This window comes from Nycticebus coucang, chromosome 10 (genome assembly GCF_027406575.1).
Source record: "Nycticebus coucang isolate mNycCou1 chromosome 10, mNycCou1.pri, whole genome shotgun sequence".
NCBI classification, from domain to species: Eukaryota; Metazoa; Chordata; class Mammalia; order Primates; family Lorisidae; genus Nycticebus; species Nycticebus coucang.
The window spans coordinates 124,964,299-124,990,296 of record NC_069789.1 but is presented as its reverse complement, the minus strand read 5'-3'; the positions used below and the strand labels follow the sequence as shown (position 1 = coordinate 124,990,296).

The window sequence follows — 25,998 nt, the reverse complement described above, 5'->3', positions numbered from 1 at the left end:
GGGCTCCCCACTTCCCAGGTGGGAGTACTTAGGGGTGAGGGACAGCCTCACATGGCTGCCTTCAGCCAGCAGGGCAAAGTGTGCCAGTGGAGAACTTTTGGCATTAGAGGGTTAGAATAGAGTGTGGTTCTGGAATTTACCCTCCACTGTACCTCTCACCAGCTGTGTAGCAAGTGACTACTAGCTCTGACTCAGAGCTTCTGTGCATAAAATGAGGGTCCCAGGGTAGATCTCATGGAGACTAAGTTAGCATATGTACATTGTTGGAACAGTATCTGGCACAAAGGAATTGCCAAATTAACACAGTCTTTTATCGTTAAAGCAATTTATTTATTTATTAAGACAGAGTCTCACTTTGTGGCCCTCAGTAGAGTGCTGTAGGATCATAGCTCACAGTAACCTCAAACTCTTGGACTCAAGCAATCCTCTTGCCTCAGCTTCCTAGTGCCCGGCTATGTTTTAGAGATGAGCGTCTCGTTGCTCAAGCTGGTCTTCAACTCCTGACCTCAAACAATCCACCCACCTCAGCCTCTCAGAGTGCTGGGATTATAGGTGTGAGCCATTACGCCTGGCCTTTATTTATTTAAAAAAAAAAAAAAAAGCTTTTTAGACAGAGTCTCACTGTGTCGCCTGGGCTAGCGTCCAGTGGCATCATCATAGGTCACTGCAACCTGGAATTCTTGGGCTCCTGTGATCCTCTTGTCTTAGCTGCCCAGCCCATCCTCCCCTTCTCTGGCTGGTGCTGTATGTCACTCAGGAGCATTCTGGCTTGATTCTACTTCTCCACAGCCCTGATCATTTGTATTCCTTGGGCTATTTCCCTCCAGAATACTGTACTGCCAAGGCAGTCACTGGGCCTTGCCGGGCATCCTTCCTGCGCTGGTACTTTGATGCTGAGAAGAACTCCTGTGATAACTTCATCTATGGAGGGTGCCGGGGCAATAAAAACAGCTATCTCTCCAAGGAAGCATGCATGCACCGCTGCTACGGTGAGTTGCCCAATCTGGAGTCCAGGAAATAATGGTGGGGGATGAGTCCTCCCATTGAGGACTCCAACCCATTTCCCTATCTCCAAAATGAGATCCTTGGGAATGCTTGTCCTTTGGACCCCACTGGGGTGGCAAAGCCTCAGAGCTCCCTGGAGAGTTGAGAGAAGTCCTTCAGAGAGAGCCCCCTATGACAGCCCTGAGGACAAGGGGGATCCTGGGGTTGGGACAGAACTGACCTCTCTGGGCTGTGTGTTCTCTTCCAGGCAAGCAGATATATCCAGTCTTACCCCCTGGCACAAAAGGTAAATAGCCCCTTGCCCTCCTGCCATCTCCCTGCCCCTCTTCCTTGAGCAAGCTCGGCTTTGCCAAACCTTTGCTCAAACCACAGCTTGAGCAAAACCAGCTGTGGTTTTGCTAGGACAGATTGTCCTTCACTGTAAACATCTTTTCGGTAGGAAGATATTTCTACATGGGAGCAGCAAGGCAGCTTGGAATGTATGGTGACTATCCCAGTGTGTACACAGACAGCTGGAGTGAGTCACTGGTTCATGAGGCACGCTCCACCTGGGTGGCTGGGTGACTGAGGGACAAGGGCTGTTAGGCCTGTGGAGACAGTTGCACACAGGCCTTAGGCTGGTCTGAAGTTTGGAGGGAACTTTGCTGCTGTGGGGTATAAAGAGTGGATTATGGGCGACAGGATGGAGAGCCAGGCGAGCTACCAGTCAGTCTGCTTCCCCAGGAGGCCCGGCATCCTCTCACTTTTGTGTCTGAGCCTGAATCGTGGATGATGATGTGGGCACAAAGGACCTGCCACACTGGTTTGGCTTCTTTCTCAACCTGTTTCCTTGTTAAGGAGCCAAGATCTAGCCTACCAGTCTGCTCTGTTCTGGAAGATAGGGCCTGGTTTGGCAGGAGTGGAGCTGAAAGCAGCCCAGGTCTGGCACATTTGTGGGTGGAGCTGGAGAGAGGGGATTGCCCCAAAAGGGCTGGTGCTAATAAAGTTCTTCAGCCAAGTCCAGGAGGGAGCTGAGTGGCTGCTACAGGAGGTCACATTCCTCAGTGAAGCCCCACCTGAGAAAAAGCATCTTAACTGACCAGTGGGACTGCAGTGGGGCAACTTAAATTTGCCTGGCAGTTGGGAACACAAGGGTCCCCTCCCAGCACTGCACCCAGCCACCTTTGCCTCCACCCTGACTTCATTCCAAAGGTGGCTCTCAGCCATGTCGGTCACAGAAAACCTTTGGGGTTTAGTGACTACACACGAGGCAAGTGTGTTTTACACCTTATGTTTCTGCAGGCCCAAACTCCTGTACAGGTTGGCCTGAGAGGTGGCAGAGGATGCAGTCTTGAAGTGGGTTTCTAGTTCACAGAGAAGGAATACAGATAGCCACTCTGCTGATGCACATGGCACAGCATTTCTTTTTTTTTTTTTTGTAGAGACAGAGTCTCACTTTATGGCCCTCGGTAGAGTGCCGTGGCCTCACAGCTCACAGCAACCTCCAACTCCTAGGCCCAAGCGATTCTCTTGCCTCAGCCTCCCGAGTAGCTGGGACTACAGGCGCCCGCCACAACGCCCGTCTATTTTTTGGTTGCAGTTTGGCCGGGGCTGGGTTTGAACCCGCCACCCTCAGTATATGGGGCCGGCGCCCTACCGACTGAGCCACAGGCGCCGCCCCACAGCATTTCTTTTTTTCAGGAAACCTCCTTGGTGACTTCCTGCCAGGCTATGTCAGAGCTCTCCAGCCCTTGGGGTTGGGAAAGGGGCATTGGTCCTTGCCCTGAGCCCAGTTAGATTCTCCTTTGTCCTGGGTGAGCTGCTGTTCTGCCCTGGTGTGGCTGTGTCCCTCCTTGCCTTGCCAGTACTAAGGCCTGTCTCTCATCCCCAGTGGTGGTCCTGGCAGGGATGTTCGTGATGGTTCTGATCCTCTTCCTGGGAGCCTCTGTGGTCTGCCTGATCCGGGTGGCACGGAGGAACCAGGAACGTGCCCTACGCACCGTTTGGAGCTCTGGTGACGACAAGGAGCAGCTGGTGAAGAACACATACGTCCTGTGAATGCCCTGTCACCAAGAGAACTGGGGAAGGGGGGAACGTGTGTGTGCTTTTTTAAAATAGAGTGATTGATTTGTATTTGTGAGATCATTAGGCCTTTGATTTGTTTGTTACTCCAGCGGGTAAGGAGGCTGCTTTCTGGTCTCACCAGGGTGGGTTTGCTTTGGAAATTCTCCTAGAAGGTGGCTCTTTCTCTCACATCCCCTCTGGTCTGGCAGCAGCCCCCACGTGTTCCTCGTCTTCACTTTTCCTTCCTGCAGGTGTAGTTACCCTTTGCCTCTTCCATCACAAATGTGATGTTACCATGGTTCCTTTTGTTTGTTTGATTCATTTTTTTTTTTTTTAAGCAAGCGTAAACTGAAGTTTTTTTATTAGGATTCTAAAAGGAAGAAAGTAAAATGTACAAGTTTAATAAAAAGGGCCTTCCCTTTTGAAATAAATTTCAGCATATGCTTTCTTTTTTTATGGGATTGCTGACTGAAACTGCGCCAAAATGGTCACAGGACACTGTGAAATGGCCCATTCTAGAAAGAGATCCCTGAAAATAGACTATTTTAGATCTTTTTTAATATAGCCTACAAGATGAGATAAATTTTACATTACCAAGTGCCTGTAACGTTTCACCAAACACTACTTACCTTCACGACCTGTGGTGAGCTCTGATGATTTCTTTTCACTTTTGAAAAATTCTGAATTGACTTTGATGACCTATTATGGACTGTAACCTACCCTTGAAACAGTCCCTTGGAGAACACAGAAGGGTTGGAATAAGGATGTGTCTTGTCCAGGGAAGACCAGAGACCCTCCTTGGGGTTGGCATGGTTTTAATAAGCATCATAGGTCATCCTCATCTCTTGTAGTTCTGTGCTCTCCCCTCTTAAGGGGTGGAGGGAGGGTGGTTCCTGCTCAAGGCTTCTGTTACTTTGGCTGGACTCTCTTGTGGAGTCTCCCTCCCGCACGCCTGTGGACTGAAAGTGGACCAAGCACTGCCCAGCTGAATTTCGGCCCCCTGACTCAGACCCCATCCTGCTCCCTGTGGGTATTCCTTTCCTGTCTCTGGCAGCCCCCTGCCCCCTTTTTTGAGACAGAGTCTCACTTTGTCTCCCTTGGTAGAGTGCCATGGGGTTACAGCTCACAGCCACCTCAAACTCTTGGGCTCAAGCTATCCTCTTCAGTCTTTCATTTTTAGTACCGATGGGGTCTTGCCCTTGCTCAGGCTGGTCTTGAACTCCTGAGCTCAGGCAGTCCACCCGCCCTGGCCTTCCAGAGTGCTGAGATCACAAGTGTGAACCACTGCTCCTGGCCCTTTATGTGGTTCTGATGCACAAGCTACCACTCTAACTCACTGCTGCCAGAATTTGTCCTTTTCTCCCAGTGAGGGAGGCCTCACCCGCTCCTCGCTGATTGGCTGCATCAGGCCTTTGGGCTCCTCATAGGCCATCCTGGTATCTCTCCGCAGCTGACATTTCTTCAGGTCACAGTGCTACTGTTCATTCTGATCAGCCAATTTCCTGCCCCACCATTGTGGCCTTTAAAGCTAAACTACATGTGTTCAACTCTGGAATATTTTCAGGCTGACAGGTGCTCTTTTTGTTGCAAAGACGGCCCACAGTGGGCCGGTAGCCAAGGTCTTCAATAGGACATTTCACACCTACATCCCCTTCAGGCTGCTGGTATCAGGGAGAAGTGGAATCAGCTTTGGAAAAATGAACTCTAGCCAGGTGTGGTGGCTCACGTCTGTAATCTTAGCCCTCTGGGAGGCCAAGGCAGGTGGGTTGCCTAAGCTCAAGAGTTCATGACCAACCTGAGCAAGAGCAATACCCTGTCTCAACTAAAAACGTAGAAAAACTAGTTGGGCATCATGGCAGGCACCTGTAGTCCCAGCTACTTGGAAGGCTGAAGCAGGATGATGATAACTTAAGTCCAAGAGTTTGAAGTTAATGTGAGCTATGACACAATAGCACTCCACCCAGGGTAACAGAGTGAGACTCTGTCTCCAAAAGAAAAAAAGAAAAGAAATAAAATGTAATCCTAGCACTTCGGAAGGCTGGGGCAAGAGGATTGCTTGAGGCTGGGAGTTTGACACCAGCCTGAGCAATAGCAAGACTCTATCTCTACAAAAAAATAAAAAATTAGGCAGGCATGGTGATGGGCACTTGTAGTCCTACTATTCAAGAGCCCGAGGCAGGAGGACTGTGTGAGCCCAGGAGTTTGAGGTTGCATTGAGCTATGACGATACCATTGCACTCAAGCCCTGGTGACAACATAAATCAGCTCATATTTCTCACTTTGCCTTCTTCTGGTTCAGACACTTTGGTAAGGCTGACAGAATGACTGTTCCCAGAAAAGGTTTCTCCCTAGTCCATCTCCTGGGGAAAGACAGGACAAAGGGCTAGGGGGTTAAATGGACTATTTTAAAAACTTGGGATTCTGGTGGCGCCTGTGGCTCAGTGAGTAGGGCACCAGCCCCATATGCCGAGAGTGGCGGGTTCAAACCCAGCCCCTGCCAAACTGCAACAACAAAAGAAAATAGCCGGGCGTTGTGGCGGGCGCCTGTAGTCCCAGCTACTCGGGAGGCTGAGGCAAGAGAATCGCGTAAGCCCAAGAGCTGGAGGTTGCTGTGAGCCGTGTGAGGCCACGGCACTCTACCGAGGGCGGTACAGTGAGACTCTGTCTCTACAAAAAAAAAAAAACTTGGGATTCTACCCTCATCATTCCTGGCACTGATGCATCTTCCTTTTTTTTTTTTTTTTTTACAGTTTTCTGGCCAGGGCTGGGTTTGAACACACCACCTCCAGTATATGGGGCCAGCGCCCTACTTGAGCCACAGGCACAACCCTGATGCATCTTTCTTACCCCTGATGTCAAGCCCAGGCCCACCTCCAGGTGGCAGGCCCACAGAGGGACCTGTGGGATTTGAAGTTAATTCTGGTTTGGCCCTCAGGATTCTCTCCTGGACTGACAGGTCTTAGTGCTTTTATCACTGGAGAAAGGAAACTTGAGTCCCTGTCTGTACACTGTGTGCTTAAGGTCGCCCATCTTCCAGGATGTGGTTGATTTCAAAGAAAACATTCCAGAACAGGGATTATGATGTTTACAAGACCAGGGCACTCTCTTCTTGTAAACTAGGGAAGAACAAAACCAGTTCTCGCCACAGTTAGTTTTCCAGTTAACCATACCAGCACTCAGCCATGCAGGAGCCTGAGACCCCCACAGAGGACTATCCCTCCCATAATCCACCTCTTGGTCCTATACCATTTTGGCTTGCGCGTCCACTAAAGTTGACAACCAGAAATCTCGCCCCAAAGTGCAGTGATTAAGTAAAAACTAAAGGATTGGATTAACCCCCTGAAGGACATCTGCTGGTGACACGTTAGAGAAAAGGTAAGCTGACCTAGGAATGAATATCAATATCGTTGCAGACCAAGTTGGAAACAAGTCCTTTTCTTTTTTCAGGGGAGAAGGCACTGGTTATATAATACTCTTTCCACCCTGGCATTTTAGGCAGAAATAATCAGGGAACAAGCAGGGGAAGGCAGAGCTATTAGATACCAACCAAAGCAAGATAAACAGGATGCCTACATTTCTCTTGTGGGAGTAGAGGGACCAGGTGTAAGATACTATCCCTTGCTTCTGTTTGTAATGGTGGATGAGAACTGTGGCAGGGAACTAATATTTTCCAAAGAGCAGAAGGATGGCCAAGCTCTTGTCTTTGGACCTCAGACCTTTTTCCACCTACACCTTTCTGTGTTCACATTCCCAGCTATAACCTCGCTTCTATTTGCAAAGTTTCTGAGCCAGGCAGTGCAGAGAAGTAAGGGACACTTGGCTACCACTAGTAGAGACAGGCTCCCATGTCCTAATTACCACCTTTTTTTAAGTAATAGAAGTCTCCAGATTTTACCACAGCTGCCAAATTAAAAATGCTTTCCATAGCCGGGCGTTGTGGCGGGTGCCTGTAGTCCCAGCTACTCGGGAGGCTGAGCCAAGAGAATCGCTTAAGCCCAGGAGTTGGAGATTGCTGTGAGCTGTGAGAGGCCATGGCACTCTACCGAGGGCCATAAAGCGAGACTCTATCTCTACAATAAAAAAAAAATGCTTTCCAGAGGGCGGCGCCTGTGGCTCAGTCGGTTAGGCAACCACCGCATATACCGAGGGTGGCGGGTTCAAGCCCGGCCCTGGCTGAACTGCAACCAAAAAATAGCTGGGCGCCTGTAGTCCCAGCTACTCGGGAGGCTGAGGCAAGAGAATCGCTTAAGCCCAGGAGTTGGAGGTTGCTCTGAGCTGTGTGATGTCATGGCACTCTACTGTGGGCCATAAAGTGAGACTCTGTCTCTACAAAAAAAAAAAAATGTTTTCCAGCCTCTTTTGCAGCTAGACAGGACCATCTGTCTGGGCCAACAGACTAAAGGGGTATGTGCTGCTTCTAGGTCCTTAAAAGAAAGCAGCATGCTCTCCACTTGTCCTTTTTTTTTTTTTTTTTTTTGAGACAGAGTCTCACTTTGTTATCCTCAGTAGAGTGCCCTAGTGTCATAACTCATAGCAACCTGAGCTCAAGTGATCTTCTTGCCTCCCAAGTAGCTGGGACTACAGGTGCCTGCCACGGTGCCTGGCTAGTTTTTTTTTTTTTTTGTAGAGACAGAGTCTCACTTTATGGCCCTCAGTAGAGTGCCGTGGCCTCACACAGCCTACAGCAACCAACAACTCCTGGGCCCAAGCGATTCTCTTGTCTCAGCCTCCCAAGTAGCTGGGACTACAGGCGCCCGGCCATTTTTTGGTTGCAGTCTGGCCCGGGCCGGGTTTGAACCCGCCACCCTCGGTACATGGGGCCCGCGCCTTACCCACTGAGCCACAGGCGCCGCCCGATGCCTGGCTAGTTTTAGAGACAGGGTCTCACTCTTGCTAAGGTAGGTCTCAAACTCCTGAGCTCCACCCTCCTCACCTTCCAGAATGCTAGGATTATAGGCGTGGCCACCATGCCCAGCCTCCACTTGCCCTTTCCCTTCCTAAGAACACAGTGGTGGGTTACTTGGCGGCACCTGTGGCTCAGTGAGTAGGGCGCCGGCCCCATATGCCGAGGGTGGCAGGTTCAGACCCAGCCCCGGCCAAACTGCAACAACAAAAAAAAAATAGCCGGGCGTTGTGGCAGGAGCCTGTAGTCCCAGCTACTCGGGAGGCTGAGGCAAGAGAATTGCTTAAGCCCAGGAGTTGGAGGTTGCTGTGAGCCATGTGATGCCATGGCACTCTACCCGAGGGCGGTACAGTGAGACTCTGTCTCTACAAAAAAAAAAAAAAACACAATGGTGGGAGCGAACCATCCCATAGGTTCTTGGGGCACACTCTGGGAAGGGTGCAGGGCAAGAAGATGGAAGGAGCTTGGTCTGTAGATGGTTTCCTGAGAAACGTGCACTCACCCACTCTGGGCTCCCATCAGCTCAAGCTTTTCTATAGAGAAAGATCACATGGGCCACGCTAGCACTCTGGGAGGCCAAGGCAAGTTCATTGCTTGCACTCAGGAGTTCCAGACCAGCCCAAGCAAGAGCAAGACCCTGTCTCTTAATAAAAACAGACGGGCATAATGGTGAGTGCCTGTAGTCCCAGCTGCTCAGGAGGCTGAGGCAAGAGAATTGCTTGAGCCCAAGAGTTTGAGGTTGCTGTGAGCTATGATGCCATAGCACCCTACTGAGGGTGACAAAGTGAGACTCATTCTCCAAAAAAAAAAAAAGGTGACACTATCTTGTTGAGCCTCTCTCTAAAAGCTGTCCTAAATATAATACGGAATGAATGGATGGGAGTCTGGAGGACCAGGCCAGGTCTCCCTGTGACCTCATTCATCCACCCCGCAACTTTAGTGTGGGCATAAAAAACTAATTACACCTTCAGGCCATGGAAGGTAACAGCGTTGCTCCATGTCTTAATGGCCCACTGTCTTTGGGCAAGCAACTGCACCTTCTTCGGGCTCAATTGTCTCACATAAAACAGGGATCCAGGCTCGGTGCCTGTAGCACAGTGGGTATGGCGCTAGCCACATACACCAAAGGTGGCGAGTTCAAGCCCAGCCTGGGCCAGCTAAGCAACAATGACAACTATAACAAAAAATAGCTGGGTGTTGTGGCGGGCACCTATAGTCCCAGCTACTTGGGAGGCTGAGGCAAAAGAATCGCTTAAGCCCAAGAATTGGAGGTTGCTGTGAGCTGCTATGCCATGGCACTACCCAGGGTGACAGCTTGAGACTCTTATCTCAAAAACACAAAAACAAGGCTCGGCACCTGTGGCTCAAGCGGCTAAGGTGCCAGCCACATAACCTGAGCTGGCTGGTTCGAATCCAGCCCGGGCCTGCCAAACAACGACAGCTGCAACGGAAAACCAACCGGGCATTGCGCCTGTAGTCCCAGCTACTTGGGAGGCGGAGGCAGGAGACTCGCTTGAGCCCAGGAGTTGGAGGTTGCTGTGAGCTGTGATGCTACAGCACTCTACCCAGGACAACAGCTTGAGGGTCTGTCTCAAAAACAAAAACAAAAAAACATAGGGATCCAGACTCAGCACCTGTAGCTCAGCTGCTAGGGCACCAGCCATATACACCAGAGCTATTGGGTTCGAACCCAGCCCAGGTCTGCCAAACAACAAAAAATAGCTGGGTGTTGTGGTGGGCGTCTACAGTCCCAGCTACTTGGGAGGCCGAGGCAAAAGAATCACTTAGGCCCAAGAGTTTGAGGCTGCTGTGAGCTGTGATGCCACGGCACTCTACTGAGGGTGACATAGTGAGACTGTCTCAAAAAAAAAAAAAAACATGGGGATCCAGCTAGGTGTGGTGGCTCATGCCTGTAACTCCCACACAGGCTGAGGTGGGAGGACAACTTAAAGCCAGGAGTTCAAAACCTGCCTGAATAACATAGCAAGACCAGTGGCGCCTGTGGCTCAGTGAGTAGGGTGTTGGTCCCTTATACCGAGGGTAGTAGGTTTGAACCTGGCCCCGGCCAAACTGCAACAAGAAAATAGCTGGGTGGTGGTGTGGGTTCTTGTAGTCCCAGCTACTCGGGAGGCTGAGGCAAAAGAATTGCCTAAGCCCAGAAGTTGGAGATTGCTGTGAGCTGTGATGCCAGAGCACTTAAGATCTTTTTATTTCCCAGAGAGCCTCACTCTGTCGCTCTGGGTAGAGTGCTGTGGTGTCCTAGCTCACAGCAACCTCAAACTCTTGGTCTCAAGTGAACCTCTTCCCTCAGCCTTTGGAGTAGCTGGGATTGCAGGCTCCCACCACAACACTAGGCTAGATTTTCTATTTTTGTACAGATGAGGTCTCCCTCTTACTTCTTTTTTTTTTTTTTTGTAGAGACAGAGTCTCACTTTACTGCCCTCGGTACAGTGCTGTGGTGTCACACGGCTCACAGCAACCTCCAGCTCTTGGGCTTATGTGATTCTCTTGCCTCAGCCTCCCGAGCAGCTGGGACTACAGGCGCCCACCACAACGCCCAGCTATTTTTTTGTTGCAGTTTGGCCGGGGCTGGGTTTGAACCCACCACCCTCGGTATATGGGGCCGGCACCCTACTCACTGAGCTACAGGTGCCGCCCTCTTACTTTTTTTTTTTTTTGCAGTTTTTGGCTGAGGCTGGGTTTGAACCCTCCACCTCCAGCATATGGGGCCGGCCCCCTACTCCTTTGAGCCATAGGCGCCGCCTCCTTACTTTTTTTTTTTTTTTGTAGAGACAGAGTCTCACTGTACCGCCCTCGGGTAGAGTGCCGTGGCGTCACACCGCTCACAGCAACCTCTAACTCTTGGGCTTACGCGATTCTCTTGCCTCAGCCTCCCGAGCAGCTGGGACTACAGGAGCCCGCCACAACACCCGGCTATTTTTTGGTTGCAGTTTGGCCGGGGCTGGGTTTGAACCCGCCACCCTCTGCATATGGGGCCGGCGCCCTACTCACTGAGCCACAGGCGCCGCCTCCCTCTTACTTCTTTTTTTTTTTTTGTAGAGACAGAGTCTCACTTTATGGCCCTCGGTAGAGTGCCGTGGCCTCACACAGCTCACAGCAACCTCCAACTCCTGGGCTTAAGCGATTCTCTTGCCTCAGCCTCCCGAGTAGCTGGGACTACAGGCGCCCGCCACAGCACCCAGCTATTTTTTGGTTGCAGTTCAGCCGAGGCCGGGTTTGAACCCGCCACCCTCGGTATATGGGGCTGGCGCCTTACCGACTGAGCCACAGGCGCCGCCCTCCCTCTTACTTCTTAATTAGGCTGGTCTCGAACTCCTGAGCTCAGGCAAATCCACTCTCCTTGGCCTCCCAGAGTGCTAGGATTATAGGCATGAGCCACTGCACCTGGTAGAGACCAAAGACCTTTGATTTACTATATCCACCCTCTTCCTTCTTCTTCACCTTTGCCAGGTGGTGCAATTGTCACTGTAAATCAATTCTAGAACATTTTCTTTCCCTCAGTAAGGTCCTTCATGCCTATTTACAGTTAATTCCCATTCCCACCCTCAACTCCCAGCAACCTCTGTCTATATAATTGCCTTTTTCTTTCTTCTCTTTTCTTTTCTTTTTTTTTGACACTGAGACTGGCTCTGTTGTCCCTGTCTAGAGTGCTGTGGCCTCAGCCTAGTTCACAGCAACCTCAAACTCCTGGGCTCAAGCAATCCTTGTGCCTCAGCATCCCGTGTAGCTGGGACTACAGGTGCCCACCATGATGCCCTGTTAATTTTTCTATTTTTAGTAGAGACAGGGTCTTGCTCTTGCTCAGGCTGGTCTCAAACTTATGAGCTTAAGTGATCCTCCTGCCCTGGCTTCCCAGAGGCTAGGATTATACGCATGATCTACCGTGCTTGGCCAATATAATTGCCTTTTATAATCGTCTCATATAAATGGTATTGTAAGATAAATACACTGTCCCCTGCTTTTTCCACTCAGCATAATCTTTCTGAAGTTCTTCTGTGATGTAGCATGTTTCAGAAACTTGTTTCTTGATATTGCTAAATAGTATTCAATTATATAGATGTACTATCAATATATACATTTTGAGTATCTACTTATTAGTTGATCGACATTTAGTTTGTTTTTCCTTTTTCCTAACATACATACATTTTATTTTTATTTTATTCATTTATTTGTTTTTTTTTTTTTTTTTGGCTGGGGCTGGGTTTGAACCCGCCACCTCCGGCATATGGGACCGGTGCCCTACCCACTGAGCAACAGGCACCACCCTTATTCATTTATTTGAGACAGAGTCTTACTCTGTTGTTCCAGGTAAAGTGCCCTGGCACCATAGCTCACAAGCAACTTCAAACTCTTAGGCTCAAGTGATCCTCTTGCCTCAGCCTCCCAAGTAGCTGGGACTACAGGCGCCCACTACAATGCCCAGCTGGTTTTTCTATTTTTAGTAGCCAGGTGCGGTGGCTCACGCCTGCAATCCCAGCATTTGGGAGGCCGAGGTGGGTGGATTGCTTGAGCTCATGAGTTTGAGACCAGCCTGAGCCAGAGTGAGACCCTATTTCTAAAAAAATAGCCAAGGGTGGCGGGTTCAAACCCGGCCCCGGCTGAATTGCAACCAAAAAAATATCTGGGCATTGTGGTGGGCACCTGTAGGCCCAGCTACTTGGGAGGCTGAGGCAAGAGAATCACTTAAGCCCAAGAGTTTGAGGTTGCTGTGAGCTATGATGCCACAGCACTCTACCCAGGGTGACATAGTCAGACTGTCTCAAAAAAAATAAAATAAAAAATAAAAAGTAAAATAAAAAAACACAGATCTTATTTTTAGTATACATGAGGTCTTGTTCTTGCTGAAGCCGCTCAGGTCATATACAATTTATTTTGTATCCCCCACTAGAATGTCAATTTCATGAGGCTGGAATTTTTGCTGATTTCGTTCAGTTCTGTGCCCCTAGCATTTAAACTGTGTTGGATTAACAGCAGGTCCTCAGTGAACACACGTGAAGGAACAAATAGGAGTAAGCATAACTGCAGAGAGTGGCAGGCATGGCCTATACCTGACAGCATGCAGGACAAAGGGAGACTGGGCACAGCAGCTCACACCTGTAATCCCAGCACTCTGGAGGTCAAAGGTGGGTGAAATGCTTGAGCTCAGGAGTTCGAGACCAGCCTGAGCAAGAGTGAGACTTCATCTCTACTAAAAATGGAAAAACTAGCTAGGCCTTGTAGTGGGCACCTATAGTCCCAGCTTGAGCCCAAGAGTCTAAGGTTGCTGTGAGCTGCAGGGAAACAGAGTGAGGCTATGTCTCAAAAAATAAAATAAAAGCAGGACAAAGGCGATGGTGTGGTAGAGCTATGGGTTGCAGGCAGCAGGTGTTTGAGTGTGTCAATGGCATTTTCATTATCATCCCCAGGCCTCAGCCACTTGCCTCAGCTGAAACACCCACTCCCTGCAACCTGAACAGCTACTGTTGGCAGCACAGGGCTGGAGAGGGTTGCTCAAGGACACTTAGCTTCGCAGAGATCAGAGCAGATGGCTCAGGCAAACATTTTTTTTTTATTTTTTGAGACAGAGTCTCACTTTGTCATCCTTCAGTAGAGTGCTATGGTATCACAGCTCACAGCAACCTCAATCTTTTGGGCTCAAACAATTCTCTTGCCTCAGACTCCCAAGTAGTTGAGACTACAGGCGCCCACCACAACGCCCGGCTATTTTTAGAGGTCTTGCTCTGGCTCAGGCTGGTCTTGAACCTGTGATCTCAGGCAATCCACCCTCCTCAGCCTCCCAAGTGGTAGGATTAAGGCATGAACCACCATGCCTGGCTCAAACACATTACTTTATAAACACTCACCCTGTGTCAATTAACCCATTTGACTCTCACATCAACCCCATGGGGCAACTGTCATTTACAGACGAGGAAACTGAGGCACGGAGAGTGGAAGCCACTTTCCCAATGTCACGCAGATGCTAATAACACAATTAGTCATCAAATGCAGCAGGCTAGCCCCAAGTCTATGCTCTTCAGCTGTGCAGATACTGTTTCTCACCCTGCCACAGAGGGGCTATGAGGGTGAGTTACAAAGCCCGCAGCCCTAGGATTAGGGCCTGGCATGGTCGAAGTGCACACAGTGTTACTGCAGAGTGTTATACAGCATAGGAGGGCATAGGGTGGCACCCTCCCTCACATTTCTTCATGAACAAGCATCTGACTTTTGAGGGGAAGCTGATGACAGATGTAGTCCCTCTTACCAGAACACCATCCACAGAACCCCCTTGTTCGTCAAGGCTGGAGTGAGGCAGTCAATGTTCACCTCTCCCACTTTCCAGAGGAAAAGGTGAGTGGTGCAGGGAGGGGCGGTGAGTCAGGGTTAACGACCCAGGACAAAGGTCTGGTGGGGCAGCTTAGCATTCCTTGGGCGGGCAGGTCCCGCTGCTCCTCCCCTGCCCTCCAGGCATTGCCCAGGTCCTCTTGGTTGTCCAGAGACACCATGGAGTTCGACCTGACAGCAGGTGTGCTCCTGGGGAGTGGGTGCCCTTGAGGTGCAGGGGCCAGACTCAAGCCTGGGGGTACTCCAAGGGGGATTCCCTGCCACCTGTGCCCACCCACCTAACTTCTCTCCACAGCCCTGGAATCCACTTCCAAGAAGCCTGGTGGGGCCAACCAGGAGGGAAACCTCAAGCACAGTCCCCCCAAAGTTCAGGGCCACTCAGGGGCAGCTCAGAATCCAAAGGTAAGTCACCCCATCACTGGGCACATCCTGAGGGGTTGGAGAGGTTGTACCCTGGGCTTCCAACTTGGGAGGGGCTGAGTACCCCCCTCACTGCCACACCTCTGCACAGGTGGGCCATAACAGCTCCTCAGATTCCAGCAGCAGCTCCAGTGACTCCGATTCGGACTCCCAGAGGAAGGTAAGGGGCTCCCTTCCCCCCAGGCTGTGTCCTGTGGCCCAAAGGAGGTGACAAGGTCAGCATCCTGCACAGTGGGGGGTGGGCTGCCAGTCTCAGACCGACTGTCTTTCTTCTCTCCCACCCGCCGGGTCCCACAGCCCCATGTGGCAGGCTCCAAGCCACATGAAAGCACCCCGGGCAAGGTCAAGAAGCCCAAGGTGAAGAAGAAGAAGGAAGAGAAGGGCAAGAAGGAGGAGAAGGGCAAGATAAAGGCTCCCCATTGAGAGGCCTGAGTTGGGCGCATTAAACCTTGCTCTACGCCTAAGTCTTGCAGTCTATTAAGATTGTTGCCCCTCCCGCCCGTCCCCAGCTCCTTGCCCAGCCCAGCGCGGCCAAGGACAGGCTCCCCACGCCAAGCCCATCAGGGTTTATTGTTTCTGTAACAGAGGCCGCGCCTAAGCAGCCGCAGATTTCCCAGCCCCGCTGCAGAGGAGGGCGGGCCTGGGGCGGGGGCGGCGCCGGCCCAGGCTGGGCGGACCTGGGACCTGGGCGGAGAGGAGTGAGGCGATAGAGAGGCGCCCTGAAGCGGCAGCGGGAGGCGCCCTCACCGCACCAGGTGGAAGGTGAGCCAATACATGAGCAGAGGCTGCGCCGCCGCCACGGCCATGGTCAGGTACATGCGCAGCTGGTTCCGGGCCCCGCGCACTGGGACCCCTTCGGCCGCTGCCTCTGCCAGAATCTTCAGCCTCAGCGTCCGGATCTAGGTGGGAAAGGGAGAGACAGGAGCGGAGAACTTGACCCTCGAGCCCTCCATCCGGGACAAGTCCCTGCCCCTCTGCAGCCCTCATGTGTTTGCTCCTAGCCAGACGGTCAGGACTTCCTCCTCCCCAGATCCTGTTTGCAAAATATGAGAGGCAAGGCCCACCAGTGAGTGAGGGGGCACTAAGCCCCTCCCAGCTGCTGCCACCCTCTCTTCCCTTGGCCAGATAATTATTCAAGACTAGCCAGAAATGCCATTAAAAAAAAAAAAAACTGGTATAAATAAATGATGACTCTTAAGTCAGTCTTTCTGAAGGTCAGATTTGGCCCACCTGCCCCAGTGTTTGCCCTCTGCTTCTTACACATGCTCTGCCCCCCTCTTCCCAGGACCCTGAGCGAATTACTATCATCCCATTTTACACAAAAGGAGAAACTGAAGTTTAAAGAGAGGAAGTGATTCCAGGGTCAACCCTGTTCTTGGCCAGCACCCCACTCCAGTGGAAGGCTCTCAGAGAATCTCCCTCTGGGGAGGGGTGGCAGGAAAGCCCACTGTGAGAGAAGAGTGGAGCAAGGAGAGTGGGAGCCCAGCCTGGAGCCTACATGCTGGGTACACCTAGCCCTTCACAGCCTGGGCTGCTTCTCCTCTCCCAGGAAGCTCTCGACAGCTGTCCCAACCCCTCTCAGTTCAGCAGTGTGTCTCTGGTCTAAACTCCCCATCTGACATCCTCTGCTCAGATGCCTCCAGGAACCCCTACTCTCCCCAGTGGGCCTGACCCTCAGCCTCACCATGAACACAAAGATGGACACACAGCACCAGCCCAGCACCAGGTAGTAGCCAATCTTTCCAAAGAGCAGGCCCATGAGGACTCCGCCAATCATCCTGGGGGAGAGAGAGAGGACTGGAGTGAGGGAGAAGCTGAGGGCAGGGGCTGGGAGGCAGGGTGGGGGGACTCACCCGACATATTTGTAGCCCAAGAAGGCCACCAGGTCGATGGTGGTGAGGTCGGTGTTGACAGTGACCAGGTAGAGACTGAGCAGGATGGCCAGCACCTCCAGTGTCAGCCAGGCCAAGGCCGAGCTTGCCTGCAGCCCCAGGAGGTCTGGGGAGAACCTGCCGGCAACCAGGCTGTCACTGGGTTGGCTACCTTAGACCTTGATCATCTGCCTGGGGGCAGGCTGGAGACCTGGCAGTGGCTGAGTGGATCTGGGCCCTATCCTCATGGAAATCTCATTCTGAGGAGGAAGGCAGATGTGTTCCCAGACAGTGACACCAAAAGGGGTCTGGCTGGAACCAGAGGGGGCTGTGCCTGACCCAGTCAGGAGGCAGGGAGTAGGGAGCAGGGAGGGCTACCCTGAAGAGCTGACACCTGAGCTGAGGCCTCAAGAGGAAGGAGGTGGTCAGGGAAGAAGGCCCCTGGCCTCTGCCATATCTAGGCCTTACCAATTAATTAATTAACTAACAGGTTCTAATGACAGATGTTTTCAGTGCCACAAAGGAAATGAATAGGGCATTATGAGTGAGGTGGGATGGTGGTGGCAGGAAACCTTCTCTGGGAAAGTGACATCAGATTAGAGGCATCATGAATGAGCAAGTGCTGGGCAGGTAATGCAAGGGAGGGACATACTCCTGAGCAAGGGCAAGTGGACATGCAGGCCTGGGAAGGCAGCACTGGGCTCCTTGGAGACATGGAAGAAGGACCTGGGGACCAAGTGGGAAGGAGTCCCAGGCTTGACTGGGAAGCCATGGAAAACTTGGGGGAGCAGGGTGGGGACGTGGCCAGGCCTGCATGTCGGACAAGGCCACCCTGGCTGCTGCTCTAGTAGGGATGCAGGGATGCAGGGGATGGAGGCCAGCTAGTTGGGAGAAAGTAAGGATGAGGAAGGATTTGGTGGTGGAAGGATGGATTTAGAGGGTCACCCATCACAGGGCATGGTAACAGGCTGCATGTGGGTAGGAAAGGGAGCGAAGAGGCAAGGGTGATGCTGAGAGTAACTTCGAGGATGGCCCTGAGGACTATCTTAGGCCAACTGGGAGTAAGGTGGGACTATTCTGAGAGGGGAACCAAGACCTCCCTGACCACCCCTTGGCCCCCAAACCCCACTCTATTCTGCCTGTTCCAGGCCTCCCTTACCTATCCTGGGTCCCCAGTGCAAGGCCAGCCACCAAGACATAGGTGATGAAAGCCATCGCTATGGAAAACAAACACTGGTCAGAGGAGGAAGGGCCATCTTGGGCTTCCACGCATCGAAATCCTGGCCTCAGACATGCCCACCCAGAGGGGAGAGGGTGCCAGGGCAGCAGAGGGAAGGGAGAAACCTGGAATGTAGAGGTCCGGAGCGTTGACATCAAAGCGGGGGGCTACTGGTGTATCCTGCTGGTATTGCACCTCCCAATCCTGTGGGGAGAGTGGGCAAGACCCCAGGGCCAGGCCCCTTCTGCCCTGCTTACAGGCCCTCCCTCACACTTGGCTTGGTCCAACCCCAACAGGCTGGCTCCCCCCAAGACCCACGTTCCCCTGGGGGAGGTGCTGACCTGGTGCAGGTAGGGGAAGAAGAGCAGGCCCAGCTTTTTGCCCACATACATTGTGTCCACAGCAAAGTAATATTTGAGTTTGGTGACGGGGATGAAGCGGTCAATCTGGGGAGGCAGAGCTCAAGCCTGAGGCCCACGTCCCACACCTTCCCCCTACTCCCGCCAACCCTGGCCCACTCACATTCTTTTTTTTTTTTTTGAGACAAAGCCTCAAGTTGTCACCCTGGGTAGAGTGCTGTGGCATCACAGCTCACAGCAACCTCCAAGTCCTGGGTTCAAGTGAGTCACCTGCCTCCGCCTCCCAAGTAGCTGGGACTATAGACGCCTGCCACAACACCCGGCTATTTTTTGGTTGCAGCCATCATTGTTTGGCGGGCCTGGGCTGGATTTAAACCCGCCAGCTCAAGTGTATGTGGCTGGCGCCTTAACCGCTTGAGCCACAGGCACTGAGCCCCTACTCACGTTCTTATCCACCAGCTCCTTGCCCTGAGCGGCCAGGCTGCTCCCGTAGGCCATGGCCATGTTGGACACAGGATCATCCAGGAAGGCTGCCTGTGGCGAGGTGGAGGCTGAGGGGTAGCCCAGGCCTCCAGGTGCTCTCTGACCCCCGTAGCCCTGGCTCTGGGCTGAACTTGTATCATCGAAAAGCTGGTGGGGGTCAGCCATGCCTGGCTGGGACACAGGAATCCTCCGCTTCGAGGCTGCAAGAGAAGAGGGGTGCAGAGCCTCATTCCCCCTGCAGCTCTCCCTCCTGCGTCCGTGCAGGGCAGGGCAGGTGTCAGGCAGGCTGTCAGGTGAGGGCTTTGCCTGCCAGCCACCCACCCACCTGCCCATCTGTCTGTCTATCCATCTGTCCATCCAAACACTGATGATGATGATGATGTTGATGTTGAGAGGGGTACATATTGGGGCCTACTATCCACAAAATCCTGTGCCAAGCCTTTTACAAACCCAGCCTATGTCCATATCTCCCACAGCCCCCTGGTTCATCTGCTCCAGGAACCTGTGAACACACCAGGCATGCTCCCACCTCTGCACCAGCTCTGCCTATGCTCAGAAAGCTCTTCCCCTGACAAGCTTGTGGTTCCCTCCTCTCCTCCTCCAGGTCTTTGCTCAGCAGGACCTTCCCCAACATCCCATCTACAACTGCACCTCTCTAGCATTCCCCATCCCCCTTCCCCGCTTCACTGACAGCCAGTGAGCTCGATACCAGCCGATACACAAATTGTTATATTTATTTGTTTGCTGTCTCCTCTACTCGACTGTGAGCCCCTCTAAGTTGGCGAGCTGTGTCTCATTCCCAGCTGAATCCCCAGCCTGAGAACAGGGCTAGAGCAAGCACTCAACAAAAACCTGATGAATGAATAGCCACCCCCATTTCACAGATTTGGAAACTGAGGCCCAGACAGCCAAATGACTTATGCAAAGGGCCAAACTGAGTTAGTGGAGGGCAGGAGGACAGCCCAGGTCTGTCTGACAGATACTGCAGTAATTATGCCCTGGATGACCACTTCCTCCCTACCAGGCTGTCCTCATAACAACCCAGTGCTGCCAATGGTGTTATCATTCCTATGACAGAGTGAGCCCTGGAGAAGTTCGGATCCTTGCCCAAAGTCAACAGCCAGGTTTCAAAAGTTTTTAAAAGGTGATTCTGGCCAGGCACAGTGGCTTGTGCCTGTAATCATAGCACTCTGGGAGGCTGAGGCAGGTGGATTGCTTGAGCTCAGGAGTTCAAGACCAGCCTAAGCAAAAGTGAGACCCTGTCTCTTCTAAAAATAGAGAAAACTTGCCGAGTGTTTTGGCGGGTGCCTGTAGTCCCAGCTATTCAGGAGGCTGAAGCAAGAGGATTGACAGGACTGTGGGGCACGGTGGGAGGCGGATTTATGGACAAGTTTCAGAGGAGGAGGGTTCGAACTCTTGGGAGGTGAGCTCAGTTGGGTGTGGTAAGAAGCAGGAAAAAGCAGTGCTGTCTCCCCAGATTCTGGTGGGAGCAACGGGGTGGATGGAATGCATCTACTGAGATAGGGAAGATGGGGAGGACAGGACTTGAACCTAGCACTTTGGCTCCAGGGACTCTGCTCCTAGTCAGCAACACTGTGACACAGAAGATAATGACTGAGATCCTACTAGGTGCCAGGGGCTATTGCAGACAGAAGGACCAGTGGTAAGGTTACAGTGGGACAGGGGACAGGAACCAAACTACATGTCATAACTTCTCTGCATCTCAGTTTCCTCCTCCATGGAATGGTTGAGAGTCCTGCTTTCTAGGGCTGTTATGAGGCAAAGTGATGCTCTTCACTGCTTGGCCCAATAAAAAGCAGTCAATCCATGTTACCTATTATCAAGTACTGCCCCAAGCTCTTCTCAATGATTTGTAGCCTGAAAACAGACCCAGTCTCTCCAATCCCAAAGCAAGCATCACTGGCCCCAGGCTTTTTCCCAAAGTTCCCCCTCCCACATCACATCCCTTTTCCCTCTCCCGCTTCTAGCCGGATGAGCCAGCTTCCTAAAAGCTTTCCTGCAAGCCCTTCCTCGGCCTCCCTGTTGCTCCCTCAGGCCTTGACGTTTGGGGGTCTGCTCCCACCTGGCCTCCTAAATGCCTCTATGCTATCAAGGCCAAGGCTATTCTTCTACCTTATTTGACTAAGCCCTTGGGCAGCATTTGGCACTACTGCCCCAAATGCCACCCTCTAGCTCTCTGCGTGCAAGACACCTAATGTACCTGTTTACCCTACAAACATCTACTAAAAACTTCCCCTGTGTGTTAGGCTTTGCTACAGGCCATGGTGTATACAGCAATGAATAAAACTGCCTTCGTGAAGCTGATGGTCTCTCAAAGGGTTCCCTCACTCAACATCAATTCTCAGCTTCCTAAAATGTCTGACCTATTTTCCATCCTTGCCCTCATCTTCTGCCTCTCACCTAGGCCAACCGCACCCTCACTCCAGCTCTCACAGCTACAGTGTGCTTTCAGTTTCTGGGCGCTGTCTCTAGCCACTACTTGTCTTCTGGCTCCAGATCCAGGTTTGGCCACTTTTTGACATTTCCTCTGGTTGCCCCTGGGGCCTTACTTTTGTGTCCAACCCCCTGAATCTCCTGACATCTAATCAACCAATCATTAGTATCTCAGCAGCACCCTCTCCTCTTAGACTTTGTCATCTCCCACCTGACTTAAATGTCTTAACTGGTTCCTGATCTACTCTTAACCCCATCAACCTTCTCTCCAATGGGTAGCCAGAGTAATCCTTTTACTTAAAAAAAAATCTCACTCTGTTGTCCTGAGTAAAGTACCACAGCATCATAGCTCACAGCGACCTCAAACTTTTGGGCTAAAGTGATCCTCCTACCTCAGCCTCCTGAGCTGGGACTACAGGCATCCACCACAATGCCAGGCTAGTTTTTCTATTTTTAGTAGAGGCGGGTCTCACTCATGCTCAGGTGAATTCACAAGCTGAAGCAATCTACCCGCCTCGGCCTCCCAGACTGTTAGGATCACAGGCCTGAGCCACCCCACCGGCCCAGAGTGATCTTTTAAATGCAAGTGAGACCACATCATCCTCTGCCTAGTATCAGTGCCCACTGTGCTCAGAATAAATCCAAACACCTACTACACCCTGAATGACCCAGCCCTACCAATCACCTCCATTTGCTACCTCTCCTAGGACTCCCACACTCCCGCCACATGGCCTCCTATTGGCCCCTGACTCTGCCAAAGTCATTGCCCCTACAGGCTTTGGAATATGCACTGTCATTATCTGAGAACACCTTCTCTCCATCAGTACCTGCCAATATCACACATGGGCCTCAGCTCCAATGTTTCCTTCTCAGAGACACCTTTCTCACTCCTCAATATAGAGCACTTGCCCCACCTGGTTCTTTCTCATAATATCCAGTGACTTATTTTTCTTTTTTGAGCACTCATCATAATTTCTAAATATACAGGGTAGCCGTAAAGTTCGTGTGCATTTTAAAACAGCTGGGTATTTTAAATTGCCCACAAACTTTATGGCCACCCTGTATATGCATTTGTCTACTTGTTTACCTGGCATAGGATCCTGGCCTTTCCCTCTTACCACAAATCTCCTTCTTCTGGGTAATCCCTCATCATTAGAAGTACCCTTTTCCAGGAAGCTTCACTGACACCCCTATGCTGGGTTCCCTGCCTCCTCTGGGCTTCCACAACATCTCCAGCCCAGCCCAGCCCTTCTGCCTCTGCTTCTCTCATCACAGCTCCATCACTCTAGACTGTCCTTGTCTTCCGCTCTGTACTGGCAGCTCCATGAGAACAGGAGCAAAGACTGGGCACTGTTCTATCCCCTGCATCAACCACCACAGGAGCCACCAGAAACTATTAATGGCTAAAGGGAGGAACAGCACATCATACCTTATCTCTGAACAGAGAGGCCTCCTCAATCAATCCAGGATTATTCCCTTCAGTCCTTACTGCTCCCCAAATTATTGGTTGCTTCCTAGTTAACTGTCTCTCTTCCCAGTAAGCTCTGAGCTGGAACATAACAAGGACCAGGGCTGTGTTTCTACTGTACTGGCTATTCAAATTCCAGCATGAGGCCTGGCACAAAAAGAGGTGGGGCAAGTTATGTTGAATGAATAAATGAAATGCCCAGCGCACTTAACGGAGAAGAAGAATTTAAGGAGTGATATAATTTCAGAGACTTGAAAAGAGGGCGAAAGGTATAATAAATACAGGTTCAAATCTTAAATGAGGGGTAAGCATGGCCCTGTCCTCTCACAGAAGGCCAGAAAGGCGCGTGGACGACAGCCGGAAGGCACTGGGGAGCCCTGGAAGGGTGGGGAGAGGCGAGGGGAGATCGCTAACTGCAAATGATAGAAAGTCGTGTTTCTCTGCACATCACACAAGAACATCCTGCCCCCAAGTTGTTTTGCTCTAAAGTAATTTCCTAAAGAATCCACCCCAAAACGCACCCCTACCCGGACCTGGCATCCCCACGGTGTGCACACCTCGAAGCTCCAGATCCTTGATCTCGTGACCCCCGACCTGCAGTGACCTAGCCAACCGCCGCCCCGCCACGCCCCCGCCCGCCGGATCTCCTCCGCCGGCCACGTACGCCACTTACGCAGCCGGGGCGTCCCCGCCGCCGCCAACCCTGCCGGGTGCATCCTTCACCGCTGCCGTGGCCCCAGCCTAGGTTCGTAACGTGCCCGCCCGGCTCCCGTAGCCACACCCCACCGGCAACGCGACAGCCAATGGGCGTCACGATTGCGTGCGCCACGCCCCCACGGAGGGCTTGCGTAAGAGGCGGAGACTGCGGGGAGTGAGGGGAAATTTGCCATCAGGCAGGAGTTAGGGCCTGACCGGCAGAAGGGCCGGCCGGGAACAGTCCTAAGAGTAGGCGGAGTAGGACAGATCGAAAATGTAGGTGTCAAGAGGTCGATGGGAAATGGAGTTCTGTCTACAGACTGGCGGTGAATTTGTGTTGCTGAGAGCACGAAGGGCTCGAAAGGAGAAGAGATTCAGTTGTGTTTCCGAGGGACTAATCGAAGTTGTGCAAGTTCTAACACTTATACGATTTTGACAGTCCTTAGGTATTAAAACGAATATTTAGGGGCGGCGCCTGTGGCTCAGTCGGTAAGGCGCCGGCCCCATATACCGAGGGTGACGGGTTCAAACCCAGCCCCAGCCAAACTGCAACCAAAAAATAGCCGGGCGTTGTGGCGGGCGCCTGTAGTCCCAACTACTCCGGAGGTTGAGGCAAGAGAATCGCTTAAGCCCAGGAGTTTGGAGGTTGCTGTGAGCTGTGTGAGGCCACGGCACTCTACCGAGGGCCATAAAGTGAGACTCTGTCTCTACAAAATAAATAAATAAATAAAACGAATATTTAGGGCGGTCACGGTGACTCATGACTGTAATCCTAGCACTTTGGGAGGCTGAGGCAGGTGGACTGTCTGAGCAAGAGCGAGACTCTTGTCTCTATTAACAACCGAAAAAGTAGCCTGGGCGGCGCCTGTGGCTCAATGAGTAGGGCGCCAGCCCTATTTACCGAGGGTGGCAGGTTCGAATCCGGCCCCAGCCAAACTGCAACCAAAAAAAAAGTAGCCGGGCTTTGTGGTGGGCGCCTGTAGTCCCAGCTACTCGGGAGGCTGAGGCAAGATAATTAATTGCCTAAGCCCAAGAGCTGGAGGTTGCTGTGAGCTGTGACGCGACAGCACTCTACCGAGGGTGACAAAATGAGACTCTGTCTCTAAAAAAGAAAGAAAAACTGCAGGCGTTGTGGCAGGTGCCTTGTTGTACCAGCTACTTGGGAGGTTGAGGCAAGAGGATTGCTTGAGCCCAAGAGTTTGAGGTTGCTGTGAGCTATGATACCAGAGTACTCTAGCCTGGGGCAACAGTGTCAGACTGTGTCTAAAAAAAAGAAGAAGGGGTGGTGCTGTGGCTCAAAGGAGTAGGGCGCCAGTCCCATATCCCGGAGGTGGCAGGTTCAAACCTGGCCCCGGCCAAAAATTGCAAAAAAAAAAAAAAGAAGAATGAGAAAAGGACACCTAACAAGTTAGATGAGAAGAACCAGTTTCTCTCTTTGAAGATAATCTTTAGGCAGTTTCCCAGAAATTCATAAAAATGTTCTCATGCCACAACTTGGTTTGCTCTGTCCATCAAAAACAGTCTACAATTCCCAGCAACTCCCAGCACACAGGTACACTGTGCAAGCAAAAAACTCTGACAACTAATCTTCTTTAGTTTTTCTTCTCTCTGCTTCACAGGCTCCTCCACTTATCTCAGGCAAAGATAATGGTGGAAGTGACTTCTGGGCAGTGATAGCACTCCGGAAGAATGTTAGAAGTGACCCTATCATTGTGGCTTCCCTTTCCTCTGAGACATAGTCTTTTCTGGGAACTTCTAGGGTTGCTCCTGGTTTCTCAGTGATGAGTCCCGGCTCAGTTGCAGCTCTCTTTTGTGAGTGAGGTGCCTTCATTGCTCTTCTTCACCTCTGGGTTAGCATCTGTACCTTGAGTGCCAGCATCATTTTGTCCTCATCCTCAGCTTTCTCTCTTACTTCTAAATTCAGCACCAGCAACATACACCGAGGCTGGGGGGTTTGAGCCCGGCCAGGGCCAGCTAAACAACAATGACAACTGCAACAACAACAAAAAAATAGCTGGGCATTGTGGTGGGCACCTATAGTCCCAGCTACTCAGGAGGCTGAGGCAAGAGAATTACTTAAGCCCAAGAGTTTGAGGTTGCTGTGAGCTGTGATGGCACAGCACTCTACCAGGGGTGACATAGTGAAACTCTGTCTCTAAATAAATTCATCTCTTCTGTAAATATTTATTTTTTAATTAATAAAGCAAGTATATTGGCTTCCTGCTGGCCTAATGTTCTCCCCTTACCAGTTTTGTCATTACTCTATATATTTTTGTTGTTGTTGTTGAGAAACAGAGTCTCACTCTGTTGCCCAGGCTGGAGGGCTGGAGTGCAGTGTCATGACCATACCTCACTGTAACCTAGAACTCCTGGGCTCAAGCAATTCTCATATCTTAGACTACCAAAGCACTGGAATTACAGGCATGAGCCTCAGTGCCTAGATCTACCCCATTTTTAAGCCTAAATTTTCTCATCTACTTAATGAGAATTATATGAGAGGAGCTGGGTGCTGTGGCTCATGCCTATAATCCTAGCACTATGGGAGGCTGAGGCAGTGGATCCTCTGAGCTCAGGAGTTCAGAACCAGCCTGAGCAAAAGTGATTTCATGTCTGCTAAATATAAAATAAGTAGCTCGGGTGGGCGGCGCCTGTGGCTCAGTGAGCAGGGCGCCGGCCCCATATGCCGAGGGTGGCAGGTTCAAACCCAGCCCAGGCCAAACTGCAACAAAAAAATA

The 25,998-nt window shown here is 51.5% G+C and overlaps 3 protein-coding genes across 10 annotated transcripts in view; 2 read left to right on the top strand and 1 right to left on the bottom strand.

The window, feature by feature from the left end:
* The window catches only part of SPINT2 (serine peptidase inhibitor, Kunitz type 2), a 32,061-nt gene extending 28,582 nt beyond the window's left edge, over positions 1 to 3,479 (top strand). The window contains exons 5-7 of the mRNA XM_053604675.1: positions 828 to 989; positions 1,253 to 1,291; positions 2,876 to 3,479. Coding sequence (XP_053460650.1) covers positions 828 to 989; positions 1,253 to 1,291; positions 2,876 to 3,042 — 368 coding nt within the window. The 3' untranslated portion in view covers positions 3,043 to 3,479. The remainder of the gene's footprint in view (positions 1 to 827; positions 990 to 1,252; positions 1,292 to 2,875) is intronic.
* Positions 3,480 to 14,350: 10,871 nt separating this feature from the next.
* C10H19orf33 (chromosome 10 C19orf33 homolog) lies at positions 14,351 to 15,177 on the top strand. Its single transcript, XM_053607505.1, has 4 exons — positions 14,351 to 14,474; positions 14,589 to 14,695; positions 14,805 to 14,873; positions 15,011 to 15,177. The coding sequence occupies exons 1-4, from the start codon at positions 14,453 to 14,455 to the stop codon at positions 15,134 to 15,136; spliced, it is 324 nt and encodes a 107-aa protein (XP_053463480.1). The 5' UTR covers positions 14,351 to 14,452; the 3' UTR covers positions 15,137 to 15,177.
* Positions 15,178 to 15,264: 87 nt separating this feature from the next.
* YIF1B (Yip1 interacting factor homolog B, membrane trafficking protein) lies at positions 15,265 to 23,361 on the bottom strand. Of its 8 annotated transcripts, none has more exons than XM_053607500.1 (8): positions 23,241 to 23,361; positions 18,607 to 18,845; positions 18,145 to 18,249; positions 17,929 to 18,007; positions 17,744 to 17,801; positions 16,567 to 16,722; positions 16,398 to 16,491; positions 15,265 to 15,612 (listed from the first exon to the last, which is right to left on the bottom strand). In XM_053607500.1, the coding sequence occupies exons 1-8, from the start codon at positions 23,281 to 23,283 to the stop codon at positions 15,457 to 15,459; spliced, it is 930 nt and encodes a 309-aa protein (XP_053463475.1). In that variant the 5' UTR covers positions 23,284 to 23,361; the 3' UTR covers positions 15,265 to 15,456. The 8 variants fall into 8 exon arrangements, with proteins under 8 accessions (XP_053463475.1, XP_053463474.1, XP_053463479.1 ...); XM_053607499.1 differs by having other exon boundaries at positions 23,232 to 23,356; XM_053607504.1 differs by lacking the exon at positions 23,241 to 23,361 and adding an exon at positions 23,125 to 23,211.
* Positions 23,362 to 25,998: the final 2,637 nt, after the last annotated feature.

Excerpts from the sequence above, each read along its gene's own strand:
- C10H19orf33 (XM_053607505.1), top strand. The coding sequence starts at position 14,453 with ATGGAGTTCGACCTGACAGCAG. Across the intron at positions 14,475-14,588 it reads GGAGTTCGACCTGACAGCAG|CCCTGGAATCCACTTCCAAG; the intron begins GTGTGCTCCTGG and ends TTCTCTCCACAG. Across the intron at positions 14,874-15,010 it reads ATTCGGACTCCCAGAGGAAG|CCCCATGTGGCAGGCTCCAA; the intron begins GTAAGGGGCTCC and ends CGGGTCCCACAG.
- YIF1B (XM_053607495.1), bottom strand. The coding sequence starts at position 23,283 with ATGCACCCGGCAGGGTTGGCGGCGGCGGGGACGCCCCGGCTGCGTAAG. Across the intron at positions 17,929-18,144 it reads TCTTCCCCTACCTGCACCAG|GTTTCTCCCTTCCCTCTGCT; the intron begins GTCAGCACCTCC and ends TCTACATTCCAG. Across the intron at positions 15,613-16,397 it reads TGTCCATCTTTGTGTTCATG|ATCCGGACGCTGAGGCTGAA; the intron begins GTGAGGCTGAGG and ends TTTCCCACCTAG.